The sequence below is a fragment of the Panthera pardus genome, unplaced genomic scaffold (assembly GCF_024362965.1).
Source record: "Panthera pardus isolate Hobbes unplaced genomic scaffold, ASM2436296v1 HiC_scaffold_8, whole genome shotgun sequence".
NCBI lineage: Eukaryota > Metazoa > Chordata > Mammalia > Carnivora > Felidae > Panthera > Panthera pardus.
Window position 1 is genome coordinate 42,018,549 of NW_026527013.1, and position 20,664 is coordinate 42,039,212.

The 20,664-nt window shown below is 36.7% G+C and overlaps 1 protein-coding gene across 3 annotated transcripts in view; it reads right to left on the reverse strand.

Annotated features, from left to right (window-relative positions):
• The window catches only part of CNTN3 (contactin 3), a 339,239-nt gene that overhangs the window by 212,497 nt on the left and 106,078 nt on the right, over positions 1 to 20,664 (reverse strand). For all 3 annotated transcript variants that reach the window (XM_019428460.2, XM_019428459.2, XM_019428458.2), the window contains exons 3-4: positions 11,852 to 11,978; positions 504 to 679 (exon numbers count right to left, since the gene is read on the reverse strand). In XM_019428460.2, the coding sequence (XP_019284005.1) occupies positions 504 to 679; positions 11,852 to 11,978 (303 nt within the window). The remainder of the gene's footprint in view (positions 1 to 503; positions 680 to 11,851; positions 11,979 to 20,664) is intronic.

A 20,664-nucleotide genomic window follows, 5' to 3' on the forward strand; every position in this document is an offset into this window, starting at 1 on the left:
CAGTGAGGGTTGCCCTGAAGGTCACTGTGAGCTGGGCAAAACCACAAGGGAGGTCAATAAGATTCTTTTCCTTCTCATTGTCTTGGTTCCTTAAATCTTTTCAAATCTCTCAGACATAATTCTCTAATTTCTCTAATTTCTCTAATTTCAATGTTCTCCCAGAGCGAGGATCATGTCTGACAATTCCTTCATTTTCTTTTCAGTTCAAACGCAGTAGCAGACAGAGTAGCTACTCGATGAACATATTCTTAACTGGATTCTTTTTTCCATTCCTAAACAGAATCCTTACAAAAACAGCAAAATGGAAAACACACCCCCACGCATTTTAAGCTCTGATTTGTACAGTACATAGAGATCCAAAAGATCATACTGAATTGTCTCCTCAACCTATTTATCCAATTAATAAAATCCACGTATTGTTTCTGAAATCCAAAATGACCACACAAACTCAGTTAAATATTTTAAAATATTGGGTTTGCTAGATGTTGCAAATGTAAACTTACATGCAAACTGGAGTTTAGCTTCTCTGCTGACAATTGTCCCAAGTGAATTTGTCGCAAAACACTGGTAACTTCCCGTATCCCAGTTTCTGTTTGGGTTAATAACGACAAGATTTCCTCCGTTCAACTTATAGCGATATTCCATACTCGGATTAATATCACTTCCATTCAGCTGCCATCTGTAAAACAAATATCAAGATTTTTCCCCTCTTACCCCTCTTAATTTAATTTTTTAAATTTTTAAAAAATCCACATTATAAAATCTACTTTAAACATCACCTTTCATAAATGAGGACGATAAATATATTATTCCATGGTGGCATACCTGAATTGAAGCATGGCCCAGCTATTTAGCTGGGAAACAAATGGTTAAAGTATAGTAGAAAGCATAACAGAATAGCCTCTAGAAATTAAGGATTTTTCAAGATTTTCTGAAGAGGTAAGAATGATCTGTTCACTGGGGGGAAAATTTAGGCTGGGTCTGCATAGGCAAATAGGAAGTAGAAAGTTGAGGTAATTATTTCATGTACTTCAGGCCAATCTCATGCTGCCAATGAAGGGGGGAAAGAGCACACTTCTTTTGATTTATTCAGACCGACTGAGCACATTTAATAAATTAATTGGATAAGTGCTCAACTATCCATTTCAATTTGTCTGGGTAAATACCTATCCCTGAGGCACTCTCCACTCCTCTCAGCCATCACAATGCTATTTCCTAAATGGCACACTGCAGTAAAAGACCCTAAATGCCACCAAGGGGGTCCGCAACAGTAAAGGCATTAACCCCAGAGCCATATTTATCAATAGGAAGCCAAAATAAGAAAGGAAAAAAGATGCTGGTTTTTAAACATGAGTTTTTAAACAGAAAAAACAGTTTTTAAAAGAGGAGAATACTTGACACATCAAAGTCGATTTCACCTTGAAAAACTCAGAAATAACCCACAGTCTCAAGAACACATCTGTTGTATAAATTAAGCCGTCTTCCTCCTGGAAGACTTAATTGTTACAGTAAAATTATACTATCAATTCTATCAATTTTTGTATATTATAACAACAATCATCTCAGTTGCTCATTGTAACTGAGAATGTGGGTAATCTAATACTCATTTTATAGATGAGGATTTCAATAAAAAAGTTGAGATGTCAGCTGTTCCCAAATAACTCATTACTGGACCAGAAGTAGTACTCATTTTTGAATCCCAGCTCAGAGTTCTTTACTCATGTCATGTGTCATCTAAAAATTGTTATATTAGTACATAAAATATTTAACTTGGACATATTACGTGCTCTGAAAACAAATAAAGACATGAAATGTGAATATTATCACAAATGAAAGTACACAAAATACAGTTTGATACCATTTATGTAAAGTTTTAAAACATATAAAGTAGTATCAATGCACTAAACATATTTTAAAACGTGAAAATGAAAAACCTCCACTTTAAGGTATTTTAAAGCTCTCATGGAAAGAAAGTGGGGTATGTTTGGGGGCAATACGAGGAAATTTAGGTTTTTGGTTTTCTTTCTCTTTTTTTAAATGTTTATTTATTTTTGAGAGAGAGAGATCAGGAAAGAGGTAGAAAGAGAGGGGACAGAAGATCTGAATCAGGCTCCATGATGACAGCAAAGCCCAACGTGGGTCTTGAACTCACAAACCATGAGATCATGACCTGAATGGAAGCTAATGTTTAGCCAACTGAGCCACCTACATGCCCCTGTCTTTATTTCTTAAGTTGAGTAGTGGTTTTATGGATGTTCATCATTACACTAGATTATGTGTTTATATCATTTTCTATATCTGAATAATACCTAATAAAGTTTTAATGATGGAAGCATAGGAAATGAACAAATGTATAAGTTTAGTCCCACATTTCAATGGTTTCCAGGCAGGTACAAATGCAGACAAACCACATGGAAGACACAGTCCTACACATGCTGGGTTTGACTTTCAGAGAATAAATATGACAGTAAATCACAAGTGGGTGGGTTGAAATTCTTTTTAATTTTTACTTATTTTTGAAGGAGAGAGAGACAAAGTGTGAGTGGGGGAGGGGCAGAGAGAGGATGACACAGAATCGGAAGCAGGCTCCAGGCTCTGAGCTGTCAGCACAGAGCCCAACGTGGGGTTTGAACTCATGAGCCGTGACATCATGACCTGAGCTGAAGTTGGATGCTTAACCAACTGAGCCACCCAGATGCCCCATGTGGTGGGTTGAATTTTTAAGCAATGAATGGTTTGTAAGCTTCTGAGCATCTTAATGCTTGCATTGGGAAAAACTCTAAACTCAAATCAGAAAAGATGTAGTTAATTTCATACACTTTTGAATGACAGACTCTCATGACAAAGGGTACTTGTATTTTTGTTACCCAGAAAATACAGTTTGTTGGGGGAAAAGAGGATTTTAGCTCTAGAGTTAGAATCTTTATGGCCTGACTAAACATGTCTGAAGGCTTAATTTGAAAACTGTGTTTTTGTGTTTAGCTGATGAATAATAAAGGTACAGTGGCTATGTGGAAAATTGAAAAGATAAATAAAAATATGGAGAAGCAATTCTTCTTGCCTACTTAGTAGCTGGAAAGATTTAAGATATCATAAAGTATGTAGGAAAATACTTTATATCAGTAAGTGTCTAAGATCTGAAAGCTATCTTCCCAAAGCTTTGACTAAACAACTAAAATGGAAAAGATTTTTTCATGCATAAATATTTCATACTTTCTTTAGCTCGATCTTCATCACATAGACTGAATGCCTAGATTATTGCATTATGTGAAAAGGCAAAATCTACTCCCTTTTAAATATGTTTCCGCTATGCCAAAAGTAAGTGCTTTGCTTCACCAAACTCTTCAGAGCTAAGACATACCCAAAAGAATGTTAATTTTCTTTTAACGAAGTGATACAATTATTTCCCTCCTTCTTAACACTATTTATTATTAAATGGACTTCATCCCCAGATGATATAAAAGTTCTCAGTTATCTTGTTAAACACTGATTATTTTTCCTCTTACTGAAAGTATGTGAATTAAAAAGGTCTGTATTTATTTAAACTCTGAAATGTGTAAGGAATCTCTGGGCCTGAAATTCCAAAAAATTATCACATCCTGAGAAAATAGTGTACTTAAGTTCCCAATGCAAAATATTCATATTTAAGCCTGATTTCTAAATATTTCTGATACTTTCTTCTGCATAAGAAACCTTCAAGAAAACTGAAGGCATACACACACTTACTCCTTTTACAAAGTATGTGTCCAATAAATCTACAAATTAGACTAATTTTCTTTGCAGTAAATTGTAATCAACTGCTTAGAGTTCAAGAACAACACATAGTAATAAAGTGTGACAGGTGAGTGGCACATTGAGGCCATGAATTTGGGAAGTTTTTAGAGGCAGATACTGACTTTTAGTTTTGCACATACACAATTATTTGTAAAAGGTGCAGATGTCCACTTTTAAGAATGAAGTGTGAAGTTCATGAGAAACTCTAAAGTTTCAGAATAAAGTCTTTCTGAAATATCAAAATTGCTTTAAAATTCATAAAAGTAACATTTGCGCACCCAAATTCCATTCCAAAAGGCTTAATGCAGTGATCTGGAGCAAGAAAAGACAGCCCAGTGGCTCTTGGGGTTGCATATACCAGTATTTCAATCATATAACATTTACATTGTGCTCTAGAAACAGACTAACCTTGTAGATTTAGCTCAGTGGTAAATGTCACAAGATTAAGCACCTTTGTATAATCATCATGTTGTAACACTCTTGAATGATCTTATAAGTTCATTGCCAGCCTCCAGTGTTCAAATGCTCATTCTACACAAATTAGGATTTGCTTTTAGAATCCACAAGTGAGAAATGGTCTAATATTCATATTTCACAAATCTACTCATTCTCACGCAATGAGCTCTCATCCCCTCGCATTTCTTTGTGTGGAGGTTATCTGTGAATTTTTTTCTGGGCCAATGAGTAGAAGCTGAGGGCTGGAATGAGAAGTTCTGGGCTGTGCACTCTGCTAGGCTGAGACAACATGAATTTGATCTATCAACTTCTAAAATCATGTCTGCATTGTCTACACAACAGGGCGCTGGTTATGTCCTCACTGGAGAAACACTGGGCAGGTGGGGATAAGGAGGTTGGGCCAAGCCTGTACAATAGAATGGTGGGAGTCTATGGCAAATTTCCCTGTAAACGTTTTTTGAATACAATTTCTTTAAAACATCATGCATGCCGTTGAGCCAACAGGTTTTGAATTTTGACTATAACAGCAAAAGGTACCTGACACAGGGGCTATTACAACTGGCAGTTACTGCTTTTTCATGAGGAAAACTATAATTGTTACTTCTGGAAAACATGCTAAAACATCAGTGACTGAGGGTACAAGAATCACTGCCTTCCAATACAAAGAACAAACTGTGTAAGAGTGTGCGTGTGTGCATGCAAACATGAATTTATGTAAGAAGTTAAGTCAGTACAAAAAGCCTACACTTTCAGAGTTGAAAGGTGCTTTTGAAAGCATGACCTCCAATGCCTGATGAGTGTTTCAATCACTGCTGAATTCCCACCATCAGCCATAATAGCTGGTGCATGGTAGGGTCTCATAGAAGTTTCCTGAGTGGAGTAACTTAGCCATAACTAACTTCCATATAGTCGTCCCTCCCTGTGGTCAGCCACATTAGTAACAAACATCTCAAAGATGAGGAAGGAATGCATATTTATTTTCACTTACTTATTAGTTCTTATTTACTTACCATTCTAGTTATTCGATGATATGGCAACCCTTACACAAAACCTCAATGGCATGAACAACAATCATGAACATAATCATAGACATATCTTGCCACTATAATTTCAGGCACCAAGCCCTAAAACGGGTCTTTCACTAGAACCTGATAACAAGGTTGGAGACTGTCACCCTTTAAAAAGTGAAACTAACTAAACTGACTGACATCAGGTAGTTTCAAAATAATCCCTGGATACAATTCACCTCACAGTTGTTTATACAAAGCTAATGTCCTTCAGGATAGCTATGCTATCACACAAAATCTGGTCAGGAAAACAGAAATACAAACAATAAGCTGGTAAAAAAAATAAAACATCACACGTTAGACTGGAACATAAAGTGAAGAGAACAAAATAATTTGCTGAAATCTTTAGGGAGTGGGGCTAAGTTTTGGAAATAAGCCCACACTAAACACTTGTTAAATCAACGGGCAATACTTTATTTGGGGGCTGACAGGAAAATTAGGAATTTAATCACAGAAGCAATTTGTGGTTTTAGATGTGGCTTTCAAGTTAATAAGCAAATGCATTTGTGTTCAAATGCAATGTTTGTTAATATGTTTACTGAAGTGATGAGAATAATTGCAGCCCTTGAAAGAATGAATGTCTAAATTTGCATATTCAATACTTTATCCAAAAATAACTAGTTAGGCTTCGGCAATAATTGCCAAAGATATAAACGAGTTAAATTGCAATGCTGTGTTTTTTAAAAATTAAGTTTTTAAGATGTGTCTTATGACATAGATTTCCATTTCTTCTCACTCATAGATAAATTTTAAACATACATATTTAAGAAAAAAACACTGGGATTAAAAGCAACTGTTTAGTTTACATAGCTATAGCCTCATTCAAATTGATCACTGATTGCCTTAAAATTACTGGTACAAGAATAATAAAAGAGGTTTGCCATTCCGGCTTTCTCTGTACCTGTTTTTGCTTTTTTCTGGTAGCAGTGCTCCCTCACTCCCTTTGAAGAGGCCACTCCTCACATGACTTGACCTGACCACTCAGAACAATCCTTGTCTTGGCCTCAGTGCTTAGTTAAGAATATGAATGTGGCCCAACTGACTTAACCTGGCTTTGGTCCTTATGTGTTATCCTGTCTTTTCACTCCACTGCAAACACACAAGAAAGAACAGCACCAAATGTGATGTGAATTATTTTTTATAATTCTGTCTGTAACATCTAACTTCTACATTTTTCTTGGATATTGATTGCTCACACTATTAGCAGTTTTTAAATGTCATGTTTTTTTCTGACACTATTCAGAACTTTTGATGACACTAGTAGGAAGGATGCCTTCTTTTTCCAGCTGCTAAGGGGAGGATATAAGTAAGCTTTGTGTTCCATGCAATCAGCTTTGTCACCTCATGGGCGATGTGTCTTAAAATGGAGCCCAAAAAAGGAATCGATCCACACTTAAGAATACGCTCTAAAATGTACTATTGACCACTTCTAACCGTCTGATCCTTCATGACATTCTTGGCTCCTAAACATGACCTAATCCCAAATTTGCTTTGTTTTCCCCCATTAACTTCATTCTATTTTTTTTTTTTTCATGCTCCAATTCTGCATGCACTATTTGCTAGGCATTTGGAAGGTGAGGGTGAAGAACAAACCGTCTTCACCTTTAAGGGGGTTACATCCTACCAAGACAATCACACATTTCATTTTGGTAAGTTTTATCATACAAGTAGGTATGGAGTAAAATGGGCACTATATCATTGGAGCATGGACCCCAGTACAGCGGATATTAAGAAGGCTTCATGAGAGAGGCAGTAACATAGCCAAGTTTAAAATGCTCTGTAAGAGATGCTGTCTACCTCCACTTCCCTCTGGCACTATAGATATTCTTTACTCTTTAATGGTTAGCAATCATGCCAACCATGAGAACATGTCATTGCTCATACAGCTGACTGTAGGTGTGGGGACCAGAACTGATCAGCTGGAGAAGTCGGGATGCTAAAAGTTGTTGAGCATGAAGATAAACACAGAGAATCAGGCCTACTAATCCAGCAGAAAGGATTTTGCCTCCCGAAGGGCCAAGAGAATTTATTTTTTATTAAAAAAAATTTTTTTTTATGTTTATTCATTTTTGAAAGACAGAGACAGACACAGCACAAGCAGGGGTGGGGCGGAGAGGAGGGACTAGGAATCTGAAGCAGGCTCCAGGCTCTGAGCTGTCGGCACAGAGCCTGACACGGGGCTCGAACTCATGAACCGCAAGATCATGACCTGAGCCAAAGTTGGATGCTCAACCGGTGGCTATGCTGCCACCCAGGTGCCCCAGGCCAAAAGAACTTAGAGGAACAAAAACACTTATTTGTCTTGCAGCATAAAAGTGAAATAACAGTGACATCAGATCTTACATGCCAACAAGATAATGTAAGGGAAAAAGTGCATACAATCAAAATATTATACATGCTCTACATGTAGAATATATATAGCATATATAGTGCATACAAATGTAGTACATATATGGAGCCATATGTATTACCACATGTGGTACCATGTACAGTAATACGTGGTGTGTGTGTACATATGTGTGTGTGTGTGACTGTGTATATATGGGCAACAAGAAAACTCAGATTTTTCTTCCCTACAGTTTACTCTTTCAATAAATGGTGAGCAGCAATTAGTGGTTCTTATTTTCCTCTTCTACTTTAAACTGAATGCATTTAGTTGATTTTCAGTAAATTCCAATACAGGGAACCATACCTAAAAGGGAGAAACCGTGGCCAGGGGAGATGATATTTTGCAAAGATACTTAGTCCATATAACTTGTATATCCAATATTGTTCACAGTGTACTTTATTAACATAGTTTACTTATTATATAGAGCTGGAAGACAATAAGGTTGTGGTTACTTCCTTTTTGGGAGAACAAAAAAAACAGAAAAGCTGTGGATTCAAGGATCAGTCTAGAGCAGAGCCATCCAACAGAAGTTTATGGAAGCATAAAAATGGTCTTTGGTTCCTTCCAATACAGTAACTATTAGCCCCACATGTCTACTCAGCACTTGAAATAAAGCTGCTCTGACTGAGGAAATACATTTTTAACGTAACTGATTTAAATCTCCCGGGTCAACTTTTGGCCACTGGCTACCACATTGGACAATACAACTCGTAAGTCTCAAGCTAGAATAAATGTTGAAAACATAAAACCCACGTGGGCCACATTTCACTTTAAGACTTATTTTCTTTGGCCTACATTACAAGAGATTCCAAAGAGAAAACACCTGAATTTTAAAACATCTCTTGAAAAGCTTTTGTTGTACTGGACCAGGATACCTGGATGGTAATCACTGGCTAGTGCTGAGAAGCAGTTGTCACCATTCAAAAGGCTTGTGGCTGAATGTTGGATAGTTTCCAGTCATTACTCAATGTATCTATATGTTCTCAAGGCACATCCACCTCTTTGAGCTTTTTACCTGCCTGGTCGCCATTAGTTATCTACATATTCTGCCCCAGTCTGTCTCAAACATGTGGTTCCTTTAAAGGCTGAATGGCATCCGTAGAAGTGACTTAGCTGGGGTCTTTCATGTGAGCAAACTGTGAAATAATGGGCATTTATAACCCTACGAAAAGTCAGGGAAAATCCCTCCCACTTAAGAAAGTTACTAATACTCCCTCAGGGTAATCTCTTCTGTCATCATCAGCAATTACAATGAGAATACATACTAATTAACCTTTAAATATAGGCTTTGGGGCTTAGGTGGGGAGATGGGGTGGGGAGAAGAATAAAAGTCTCAATTAAACCCTAACACAAGTAATTTCTCTTGAGAGTTTCTGAACTTTTGGATATCTAATATGGCCAATTAAGAGTTCTTTTTACCCAATGGGAGAACCAAGAATATATCTCTCATCAGACAAATTTGCCCCAGTCTACAAGATAGGCTGTGGGCTTTCAAAGGGTATTCTTTTATCAGACTCTTAAACTTTATTTCAAATCTTGGGAAACAGGGTTGGATTTGTCTTCAACTTGTAAATTTCACATGAACCACTGATTTTCCCCTTGATATCCATCTATCTAACTGCTTATCCTTATAAACCCTTATAAAAATATATCCTTTCTCTGATGTCATGTCAAAAAGCAAATCCCCAACTTCAGTGCTTTTCCATATTTATACCATTTATCTGTAGTTTCTAAAGGATAGTTAAAAAATAAGAACAAGCAAGCATATTTTCTCCTGAAATATTTAAAGAATTCTACAAACTATTCCATGATTGACTATTGAAGTCAAAAGATAGGAGAAAAAAATCAGGTCATAACTGAAGGTGTTGCCTAAGTAGATAAGGTCATAATTACAGCCTACAGGGTTGTATACTCCCATTTATTCCTTCAGCATAACCTCTTACACAGATAACATGAATAACGGGGAGTTGTTGTTACAGGAAAGCCTTGTATTTTCACAATGTAAAGAGGTTCCCTTATGCTTTTTTTCAAGGTCTCGACTTCTAGTGACTATAAACCTTCAGTTTAAGTGGAATTTTATACTGGTTACAAGTCTTAACTTTAGAGAATCTTTAGAGCTATAATGAAAGTGTCTGCTCAATCTGGCTACAAACCAAGTATTTTAGAACCATATCTACCATGTTAAATTTCTTCATTTATCAGACACAAAACTGATGGATCAATATAAGTCGCATATCTCCTGGTCTCAGGTACAGATTCTGCTTAAATTGGAACACACCACATCCCAGGCCACAACATAAAACCTAAGAGGCACTGTGTAAATGGCAGGACCTCTTCATCAACATTTTACACATGGCATCAGTATGTTTAAAGACACTCTCTGGCATTACAATAAATACCTGATATATAAAGAAATTAACGCAACAACAGGCTATTTCTGGATTTCTGACCTCAAGACTTCTTGCTACTTGATAAAAGTTTACAAATACAATTAAACTGTTAATTTAGAAAAACACTCTTGTCTGACTAAATCTTTTTCCCCTGAACACATTTATCATCAAATTATTCATAAGATAAATGCTAGGAATACAACTTCACTGACAACAGAGAAACAGCCCACAGATGAGTCATTCATATGGATTCTTTATCATATTACAGTCATATCTAAAAGGATAATCTTCTGTTTCAGGGAGAAATGAATAGATGAATGAAAATGCCGGCAAAAAAATGTTTCTAGGATAACGTCTTTTATTAAAGTTGATGTGTTCATCTTTCTCCCAAAGAAGAAAATATTTTCAGATGTTACATGTGCTCAAGTTTGACTAATTGAACTAACTCATAAAATACAGATTCTTGTATTTTTTTAACTTTATGTTATACTTTTCTTATTTCTACAGCGTGAGGAAGAGGCAGAGAGAAAACTTTTTACACCTCTGTCAATTCTGACCAGTAACCTGGAATCATTGTGTATTCTGTTGAAAGTACACAGCAGGTGCTCAATAAATATATCTTTGAATATTATTGAAAGAGACTGACTTAGGTTACTTCCAGATGTAAAAATACAAAGGTCTACCTTCTAACCCGATGCTGACCCAATTGAACAATGAATGTTGGCTTCTATTATTTACATGGATTAAGAAAACAATAGAAGTTCTATAAGGTCTGCATTAGTACTCTTACCACTTAGAATTTTATTAACACAGGCTGAAGTATGCTTGTTCTGCAGATTACAGAGGAGGTTTTGCCAAGAAACTAATATTGTAAACAGAGTTTTCGAGACAAATGCTCACAGTATCCAAAAGAGCATGTTGTTCTCAAGGTGCCTCGAGCACTTTCTCATTGCCACTTATATGAAAGCAGCATATGCTGTTTATAAATAATTCATTTCTTCATTAAATTGGGTCACCTAAGCACACATAACAGTAAAAATAGTTAAGCTTGTGCTTTTTTAAAAAAAGTAAATACCCATCCCATCCAAATCATCCATCATCAACCTCCAAATATTAATATTTTTATCTTAAGCGGATGGGAATTCAGACTTTTTTCTCTTATACCTTTCTGTGATGTTTGACGGTTTTCAGTGAACAAGTATTATTCATGTAATCTGAAAAATACATACTCTTACATGAAAAAAAATCTACTAAACTAATATAATTTCTCTTTGAGAATAATGAAAATAACTTTAGTAAGAATGTACTTTATTCCCCTATACTTAGTGAACCTTCACACACATGGTCAGTAAAATGGTAAAGAAAGAAGTACAAATAGCCAAAAAGTAACTTTTTTAAAAACTATGACTTCTAACTACCTTTGAAACATTTGATTTTATCCCCACCATGGATATGTTCCCAACAAGTGCACGTAAACTAATGAGTTTATAAATTAAATTGCACTATAAATCAGTGAAAGTGCATTGTTTATTTAAGATATTCTGCTACGTCTTTTTTAAAACAAGGAATCTCATTGTAAAGTGAATAATGAATCAAATATATACAGTATGGATCCAATGTTTATGTATCAGAACTGCTGAACATAGCATACAACTGCAGTTTCATGTATTATTTCTTATGGATGCCATACATATATTGAAGCAAAAAAAAAAAACCAAAATCACAATGGCCACATTGTTATTTCTTAATTTGGATTTGCAAACTTTCCACTGTACCTGTAATGAGGTGAAGGGTTGCCTCTCGCTTCACAATTTAAAGTTATTTTTTTATCCTCTGAACCAACAGGGAAAATGCTGTTGCTGGGCTCTCTGATGAACACTGGACCTTGTAAGAGAAGCTCACCTGTAGGGGTGGGAGACATCCAAAAAGCAATCATAATAAGGAAAAGGTATTCTAGAACTGAAGAATAAAAATAAGCAACCAGTATCTGCTCTTTAAAGCAAACGAAGAAAAAGCAGGGATTGCTTCCCTGGTCTACAATACGTGCTCTGCAGGTATTACTTTGTCAATGAGGCTCAGTTACACCGTTAACAGCCTAATAACGTGTATGACAGAATGAACATTAGTATGAAAACCACTGCTATATTAATAAAACCTTAAAAGCATAAATAAGCCTGTACTAATTACTTAATCTTTTTAAATATATTTTTTAAAGTTTATTTACTTTTGAGAGAGAGAGTGTACACGCACACATGCACGAGCGGGGGTGGGGGGGGGGAGGGTCGGGCAGAGAGCAAGGGAGACAGAGAATGGCAGGCAAGCCCTAAGCTGTCAGTGCAGAGCCTGACATGGGGCTTGATCCCACAAACTGTGAGATTGTGACCTGAGCTGAAATCAAGAGTTGGATGCTCAATCCACTGAGCCACCTAGACACCCCTCTAGTAATTACTTTTAAAATTATAAACTCTACCTAACTTTTCACTGATGCATATCCTATTACAGGGGCTCTTTTTGTCATAAGGGTCTTTACAAAATGAAAGTTGTGTTCAAAATAAGTTGAATACTTGAGTATGATCTTTCTCATAAAATCTGCCATACATACAAATCAGAATGTTGACGATATTATTTTTCTGTTTTGACCTCCAATACTCAACATTTGGTGGTATTTCCATTTTATTACCAGCCAATTTAAAAGAAGGTTACAACCCTAAGCAAGTATCTTTTAAAAGGTTTTCTACTTTACTTAAGGCAATTTGAGTACTTTCTGAGAATTTACACACACACAAAGACACACACACACACACACACACATCTGTCTTTGTGCTATGAATTTAAAAAGGAACGAGATAACGCCATCAACAAATGCTTATGCTACTTTAGTTGTACAATCATCGCCAGTGCATTTCTGAAAACAAATGAATCCACAGGAAAAAGAAAAGAAAACTCTTCATTCTCCTATCTTGGAAAGCTCAGTAAAATTGGAGGAATTCCTGCTGAAGCAAAGATTTACCATAATTATGAGGATAATAAAATAATACTGTAAATAATCATTGACATGATGAAAACAGCAGTAGTGAAAGCCAGTGTGTGAATCTTATGTGGCCATTACACGTTCTTTAATCTTCACAGAGATAATGATTTCCAATGAACAGAAGAGGAGCACTGGGCCCAAAAGTGGCCAGGAGCGAGGGGCAAGTTCACATACTGCATTTCAGAATGTACACACTCTAGAACATCTGATTTCAGAATCCAGGCAGTGATGCCTGTTGCCTTCTGCTCCAAGAATGTAGCCTTGCCCTTCATCTGGCTATTGCTCTCAGCTTCTGGCAGGTGACCAAAGTCATACATGATAGAAATGCTTTTGTTTACGGTGGTGATGGCCACATTACATCTGAGAGTGGGACCAGTCATGCTGATAGTCTTGGATGGGGACTGGCGACATCACAAAGATCAACCGTGTAATTGTAGGTAAAAGATTTGATTCACAGGGTATGATCTAACTTGAGCAACTGAGCTCCACTGCATGTGCCTTCATCAGTCCTAACTATGTAATGAAGCCCCAGTAAAAACTCTGGACACTGAGGCTTGGCAAGGTTCCCTGGGTGGCAATAGTCCTTGTGTATTACCACACATCAATGTCAGGAGGTTTACTCATCCTGAGGACAACAAAAGCTTAGCATTTGGGGTCGTGCTAGACATTGTCTGATGTGTCTCTTCATTTGGCTGATTTTAGTGTGTATCCTTTCCCTAAAATAAGTCAGAATTATCAGTATAATAGCTTTCAGTGATGTCTGTCAGTCCTAGGAAATTATCAAAGCCAGAACTTGCAGCTGATGTTAGAAATGCAGGTAGTCTAGGGACTGTGCACTCAAACCTCAAAGTCTGCTAACTCTGAACACCTTTCCCCTGCAAAATCAACATGCCATTAACCCTTAATACTACCTACCACAAGCTGCTTAAGAAAGCAGCTTGCTTGGGGTACTTGAGTGGCTTAGTTGGTTAGGCTTGGAGTTCAACTCAGGTCATGGTCTCAAGGTTTGTGAGTTCGAGCCCCACATCAAGCTCTCTACTGTCAGCAAAGAGCCCACTTCAGATTATCTGTCCCTTTCTCTTTCTGCCCCTCCCTCCTCACACTTCTCTCTCACTCTTAAAAATAAAATTAACATTAAAAAAAGGCAGCTTGCTATACTTTCTAGTCCCCAGACTTTACTTACCTCTGAGGGGAAAATCACACAAGGTAAAAAATCTCACTTTTCTTTGTGGAAAAGGAGAACTTTCAGAAGAAATGGATTTTGAAATAGCTACTAATGTCCCTAATCCAAAAGATCCAATGTTGTCATTTTCTTAAATTTTTCCCCCAAGTAAGTTTATTGCACAAAAATAAATAAATAAAAATAAATATAAATAAATAAATAAATAAATAAATAGATAGATAATCAGCTTCATTAATCAAATTTATGGTCTTGGGAAGCTGAAACTAATTCTAATGCCTATTTGTAAGTATTTACAAATGTGGTGGATTTTTCATAACATTTTTTTTCTGGTGGAACAGCTCTTGATTTACTTTGAGTGGCCACTTTATTTCACTTAGGATATGGGATTGCCATTATTTTTCTGAAAAACTTTAACATATGTAGCACTTGACAACAATACTATAGTAACATAATGGTGTAGATTTAAAAATTCCAGGTAAATTGGGGAGAGAAGCTGACAGAAGGAAAATTAGCTCGAGATAAGAAAGGAATGATTTCCATGAAAAAGATAAAAAGAGGTGTTTTTAATAATTTCCTATAAGTGGCCACAACGAAAACCCAAATATGCAATCCAATCACCATCTAACATAAGTCATATCCCAAAATGGTGATCTAATTCTTCTCTAGAGACCCATATTAATTTTAAATGAAGGTGTTAAATAACTAGAAAACTTTTCATACTGAGACCCTTTTGGGAAAATGATCACAATAGGTAATTTGCTAATATTTATGTGCCAGGCCCTGTACTAAGGAAAGTATAAGCCTTGCCTCTCTTATTCCCAGGCTACGTTTGACCCCATCTCCTGTGCTATGAGGTCCAGCCGTACTGGCACCCTGTGCCACCAATGTCTTGTCTCTGCCTCTGAGACAATGATGACTGCTGTCACACTGGGCTGAGCCACCACCTCCCTTGTTACTCTGATTTCCTTTTGTCATTCAGAACTCTTCTCAGCTTACATGTGACTGTCCATCCACCCACCTCTCACTTCCACCTTTCACAGAGGTATCAAAGCACATCTTGCTGTATCTCACTATATGTGAACATCATACATGTTCGCATATGTGCTTGCTATTTGAGTCTAATCCTTTGCTCTATCCCCAACTCCTAGAACATGGGAGATATTCCCTATCAATCTGTTGAATAAATAAGATGAATGAAGGAATTCTCACAATAACTCTCTATAAAGCAGATACTTTTTATTTTTTTAATTTTATTTGTTTTTGAGAGAGAGAGAGAGAGTATGTGCAGGCGTGTGTGTGTGTGTGTGTGTGTGTGTGTGTGTGTGTGTGTGTGTGTGTGTATGAACAGGGGAGGGGCAGAGTGAGAGAGGGAGACACAGAATCTGAAGCAGGCTCCAGGCTCTGAGCTGTCAGCACCGAGCCCGCCATGGGGCTCGAACCCAAGAACCATGACCTGAGCTGAAGATGGACACTTAACTGACTGGGCCACCGAGGTGCCCCTAAGGCAGATGCTTTTTTATAGCTAGTGATTGACAAAGCTGAGATTTTAATTTCAGAGATTATGTTCTCACCTTAGAGTTGTTTGGTCTCTCCAGCAGAAAATGAGGCACAGGGTGATTAGACAACCTAACCGTGGCAACACAGGTTTGTTTTGTTTTGTTTTGTCTTGTTTTGTTTTGTGAGAGACTGTGATCAGACCCTAGTGCTCATGTTCTGGGTGTGCTTCCCTTCCCAGTAAACCACACAGTTCTAAATATGGTCAAAGACAAAAACGAACCATCAGCTTCCTTTTTCAACTTCAATATTTTCTGCTAACAGTGGGGCTCCCAGCCTGTGAGGTGCACACCCACCATTTCTGAAATTTAAGGCTCCTAAAGGCTTTTTAGACCATTAGCAGCCATTTGAAAGCTTCCTAAAATGTAAGTACAAATTCATAATCAAACATGACAGGTCAGTCCATGTTTCATACTCTGAAAAGAGACAAAGGCCACTCAGTCTTGCTTCACCAGAATGAAACCGGTGATGAGAGCTGCTTGGGATATAATGTAGTCTCTTGGCAGCAATATAAACTTAAAAGGAATAGGTTCTGAAGTCTTTGCTCATCGAAAAGAAATTATCCCACATTTTCTTCAAAAATGAATTTTGATCCTCAAAAGGACAGAACCTTGACAATTCACATGGATATTCATAACCAGCAAAGAGAAGCTTGGCTGAGAACAGAAGGAAGCCTCCTGCCTGGCTAAATGGATTCGATGTAACATTTAGATTGATGCTAAACTTTACTTTTTGTGACAGGAGCATTTTTTTGATATGCTAGCCTAGCTCCAAAGCTCCATGTTAAGTTTACAGCCTAAAATAAAGGGCATACAACATTTCCGAACAGGACTAATCAGTCCAAAAGCCCAATCACGAGGTGTTATTTTTTCCCCCAAATACCCACAGGCTACTTGAAATAACTACCTTTGAATGTACCAGCTTTATAAGTTCCTAAGGTAATGTCACCTAAAAGATCAAACTGCAGCCAATCAATCCTAATAGTCATACTCTATACGGTTTTTATGAAGACTGACATAGAGAAATAGACAAAGGATCCAGGCAGTTGCATTACTTTTACTAAAAGAAATGAAATTCCTAAAAGACCACAATGTTATCTCTGAAATTCCTATAGAAAAAAGGAAAGCATATCCTATTTTCCCTCACTTATTTATATCATATTTACATGATGCAAAAACAGAAAGATATTTAGAAATGAAGAGGGTCAATCCCAAAAGGGAGCTAGAGTGAGGCCTTCTATTTAAAGCAGAATTTAAGACAAGGAGCTAGAAAGGAATAGTCCAATGTACTTACAAGGCACCCAAACCAAACAGAATGAGCTCTAGCCTGGGTCAGAGAAAGTAAAAATTATAGGTCACCAATGAAATGAGATGTTGGTCCTACTATTCTACAGGAAAAAAATAAATAAAAGATGAAAACATTTTATAGCAGTGGGGCATTATCTTTTTTTTTTTTTTTTTTTTGGCATTGGTGGCTTAAAGCTAGAAAATGCCAACCAAACAGAAATGACAAAAATAAAATTCCATTTATATTCCCAAGTCAAGGGAGGATACAGAATCCAATCTTAAGATAATTCATTTCTTTAACAAATATTTGAATGTCTAACCCATGCAGCATGTCAAAAACTAGCTGTGGCACAATGGTGGCTGTCTACTCAACATCTCTTACCTATTTTTTTCCCTTGCCTTCAGAATCTGCCTTTCATCAGAGATACAGAAAGCACCAGATAAATTACGTACCCTGAACTCTTGGTAGTTCTTGACTGGAGAGCAGGGCAGACAAGGAAGATTGGGCTATGTATGAGACCAGTAACAGCCAAAGAGGGGTACATATGTTTGCAAGGTTGGCCACAACAAAGTACCACAAGCTTGCTTGTTTAAACAACAGAAATTTACTGTCTCATAGTTCTGCAGGCTAGAAATTTCAAGTCAAGGCATGGGCAGGACTGGCTCCTTCTGAGGGCTATGAGGGACGATTCTGTTTCAAGCCTGTCACCTGGGCTTATAGATGGCTGTCTTCTCCCTCTGTCCCTTCAGGTCATTTTCCCTTTATGTGTCCAAATTTTCCCTTTTTCGAAAGATACCAGTCATAACAGATTAGGGCCTACCTTAATAACCTCATCTTAACTAATCCCATCTGCAATGACCCTATGACCAAATAAAGTCATGTTCTGAGGACATCGACACACAAATTTTGAGGGGGACATAATTCAACCTTATAACAAAAGATAAGGGACAATCTGCTAAAAACTTTTAGGAAAGAGTCTCTATCCTGATTTTGAGGAAAACAAAATGAAACAAAGAAACAAAAATGAAAGAAATGCTGACCTTGCTTCCTTTCCTTTTTGATATGGAAATTGTGAGGAAGGATGTAATGCTGGGAATCCCTATGGCCATCTAGACACCATGAGAGGAAGTATACATATACCACAGAAAAGCTAATCCAGAGCCCTCACATCGCTGAGTTCCTGAACCGAAATGAACTGCCTAAGTCCAAACATTGAATGTTAGAAAAACGAACCTCTAAAGGGTTTTTGTCATGTGCAGCTGAATGTACTATGACCAACATGCTAGAAAAAAAGGGAAACACCAATACAGTAGAGTTATGATGAAAACGAAAAAGGAAAAGCTTACCAGGAGTAACTAATTTATCCATTTCCCACATCTGGAAATGTTATCAAGCAATTAAATTACAAGAAAAAGGCTGGAGTATGGTAGACAGACACCTGGAGTATGAGAGCATAGGAGAGACGAATATAAAGCAATAAAATTATTTAATTTGCTAAATTAATGGTTTACTAAATTATTTTCACAATTTGTATTTCACATTTTGTCCATAAACAGAAATGAAGAAACTGCATGGGAAGCAGTGTTCAATATTAGAGAATTAAAAACTGAAAAGTACTGTTTAAGCTTTATAGGTGCTAGAAATAAATGTTCAATAAAAAAATTCTCTGTGGAGTGGCAGAACTATTTCAAAACATGACAAAACTTTAGCAAAAACCACATATTTCTCTCATTGCAACTGGTCTAAAAAACCCAGAAGAATGCCCATGCTCATTAACATATATGTACATTCTGGTCATGTTGAAGGTTAAGATATCTGGATTTCAGAATTTTCATATTCTAAAATATTTCACATCCATCACATACTTTGATGAAAGTTATGATCTATTTCACTGGATTAATATTCAATTTGTATTATAGTTGAGTAAAAAAAGAGAATGTGGGATTATTTGGAGGGTGCCTAACATTTTACTTTGATACTTTTAGGCCAGCGCCTATATTTGATATCTGTGTTTCTGATATTTGCCAATGAAGGAAAAGAACTGTCTACTTTCGAAATGCAAAGAGTATTCGTGCTCTCAAGAAGCACAAATGACAAGAGGGCCCTCCCTAAATTGTCCGAACTGCTAAATGAAATAGTTAACCAATTTCCTGGCATACTAAATGCTTTCATAATGCTTTATGGCTTTCTTCCTTTAAATTTATGTTTTGTTTCTTTTTTTTCAATATATGAAGTTTATTGTCAAATTGGTTTCCATACAATATGTTTTGTTTCTATATGAGTGTTACTTATAGTGTTTTAGAACCTTCCTGACATCCTTCCATAATCCTCAGCCCATAGTTATACTCTCCTCGTTAGATGGTTTAATGGCAACTCTACCTGACAAACAAAAAGTTCAGTGCTATTGTTAGATGCAGTGTTCAATGTGCACAATACATCCAGGAGTGTATGATCCATGGCTCATTTGTCTGAAAAGAAAAACACTTACATCCCCACTTTCTATTATACCAATTTTCATGGACCATCTCTGACATATGCAAATTCACAAGGTTCTCGCCAATCACACTGAATTGAAGACTTCATTAATCAACTCCTTTAAAAACATTTTTTTAGCATCCTTCCCTCAAAGGTTTTAATAGAGATTATTGTATTTGTGGTTTCTATTCTTTACCAAAAAGATTGGGTCAAGGCTTTATGGGACTCAGGCATGATTCCCTTCATGTATTTGAGAAAGAATGTTCAAACTGAACTCCAGTTCAAGGCTGTTGTTTCTATGAAAAAAATAACTATACAATAAAGAATTTCTATCATAAATCAGTTGTAATGGAGAAGCTATTAAGAAGTAATACTAGCTGGTGATTGCTTTCTGTAGTATTTTTGCAGTGTAATCTCATTTATTAGACTAGAGCATAATTGTTTCTGGCCTATACCTCGGTAAGCAGAAGCTAGCTGAGTGTTTGCAAATGTTTGTGTATATCCTGCTTTTTTCTTTCTAGACCACAAAGGGATATTAAGTTGGGTTGTGCAGTAGGTATAGAGATGCAGGGAAACAGGACAGAGGAAGACCATTGCCAAAACTGTGTCTGGAACTATGGGGTTGAGGTGGGGAGAATCTCAGTGCTGCCTCCATCTGAATAACTAAATAATTTCTCAAATTTACTCATAATTTATCATTTACCCACAACTAAATTTTATTTTTCATCATGATTTATTGTAGACACAGCATGTGTACTCATACATATAATTGATAAAAAAAAAATCTCCTGAAAGAATAGTGATCTTTACTTCATTCTAGATCATAACATGTTTTTCAATTCTATTTTATCCCATCTGCTTTAAAATATTTTCCTTTTTTTGTTAATGCCAGACATAAGCTTCCATATTAAGCTCATCACCTATCCCTGGGATTTTGATAACAATTTGATAATCCCTGGTCTAGAATCATGCCTCTCTTTCCATCAAGGTCCCAGATTATTTTTTTGGCAGGGGGAATTGTTATGATTGCAAGCTATTTAATTTCCTTCATTTAGGAA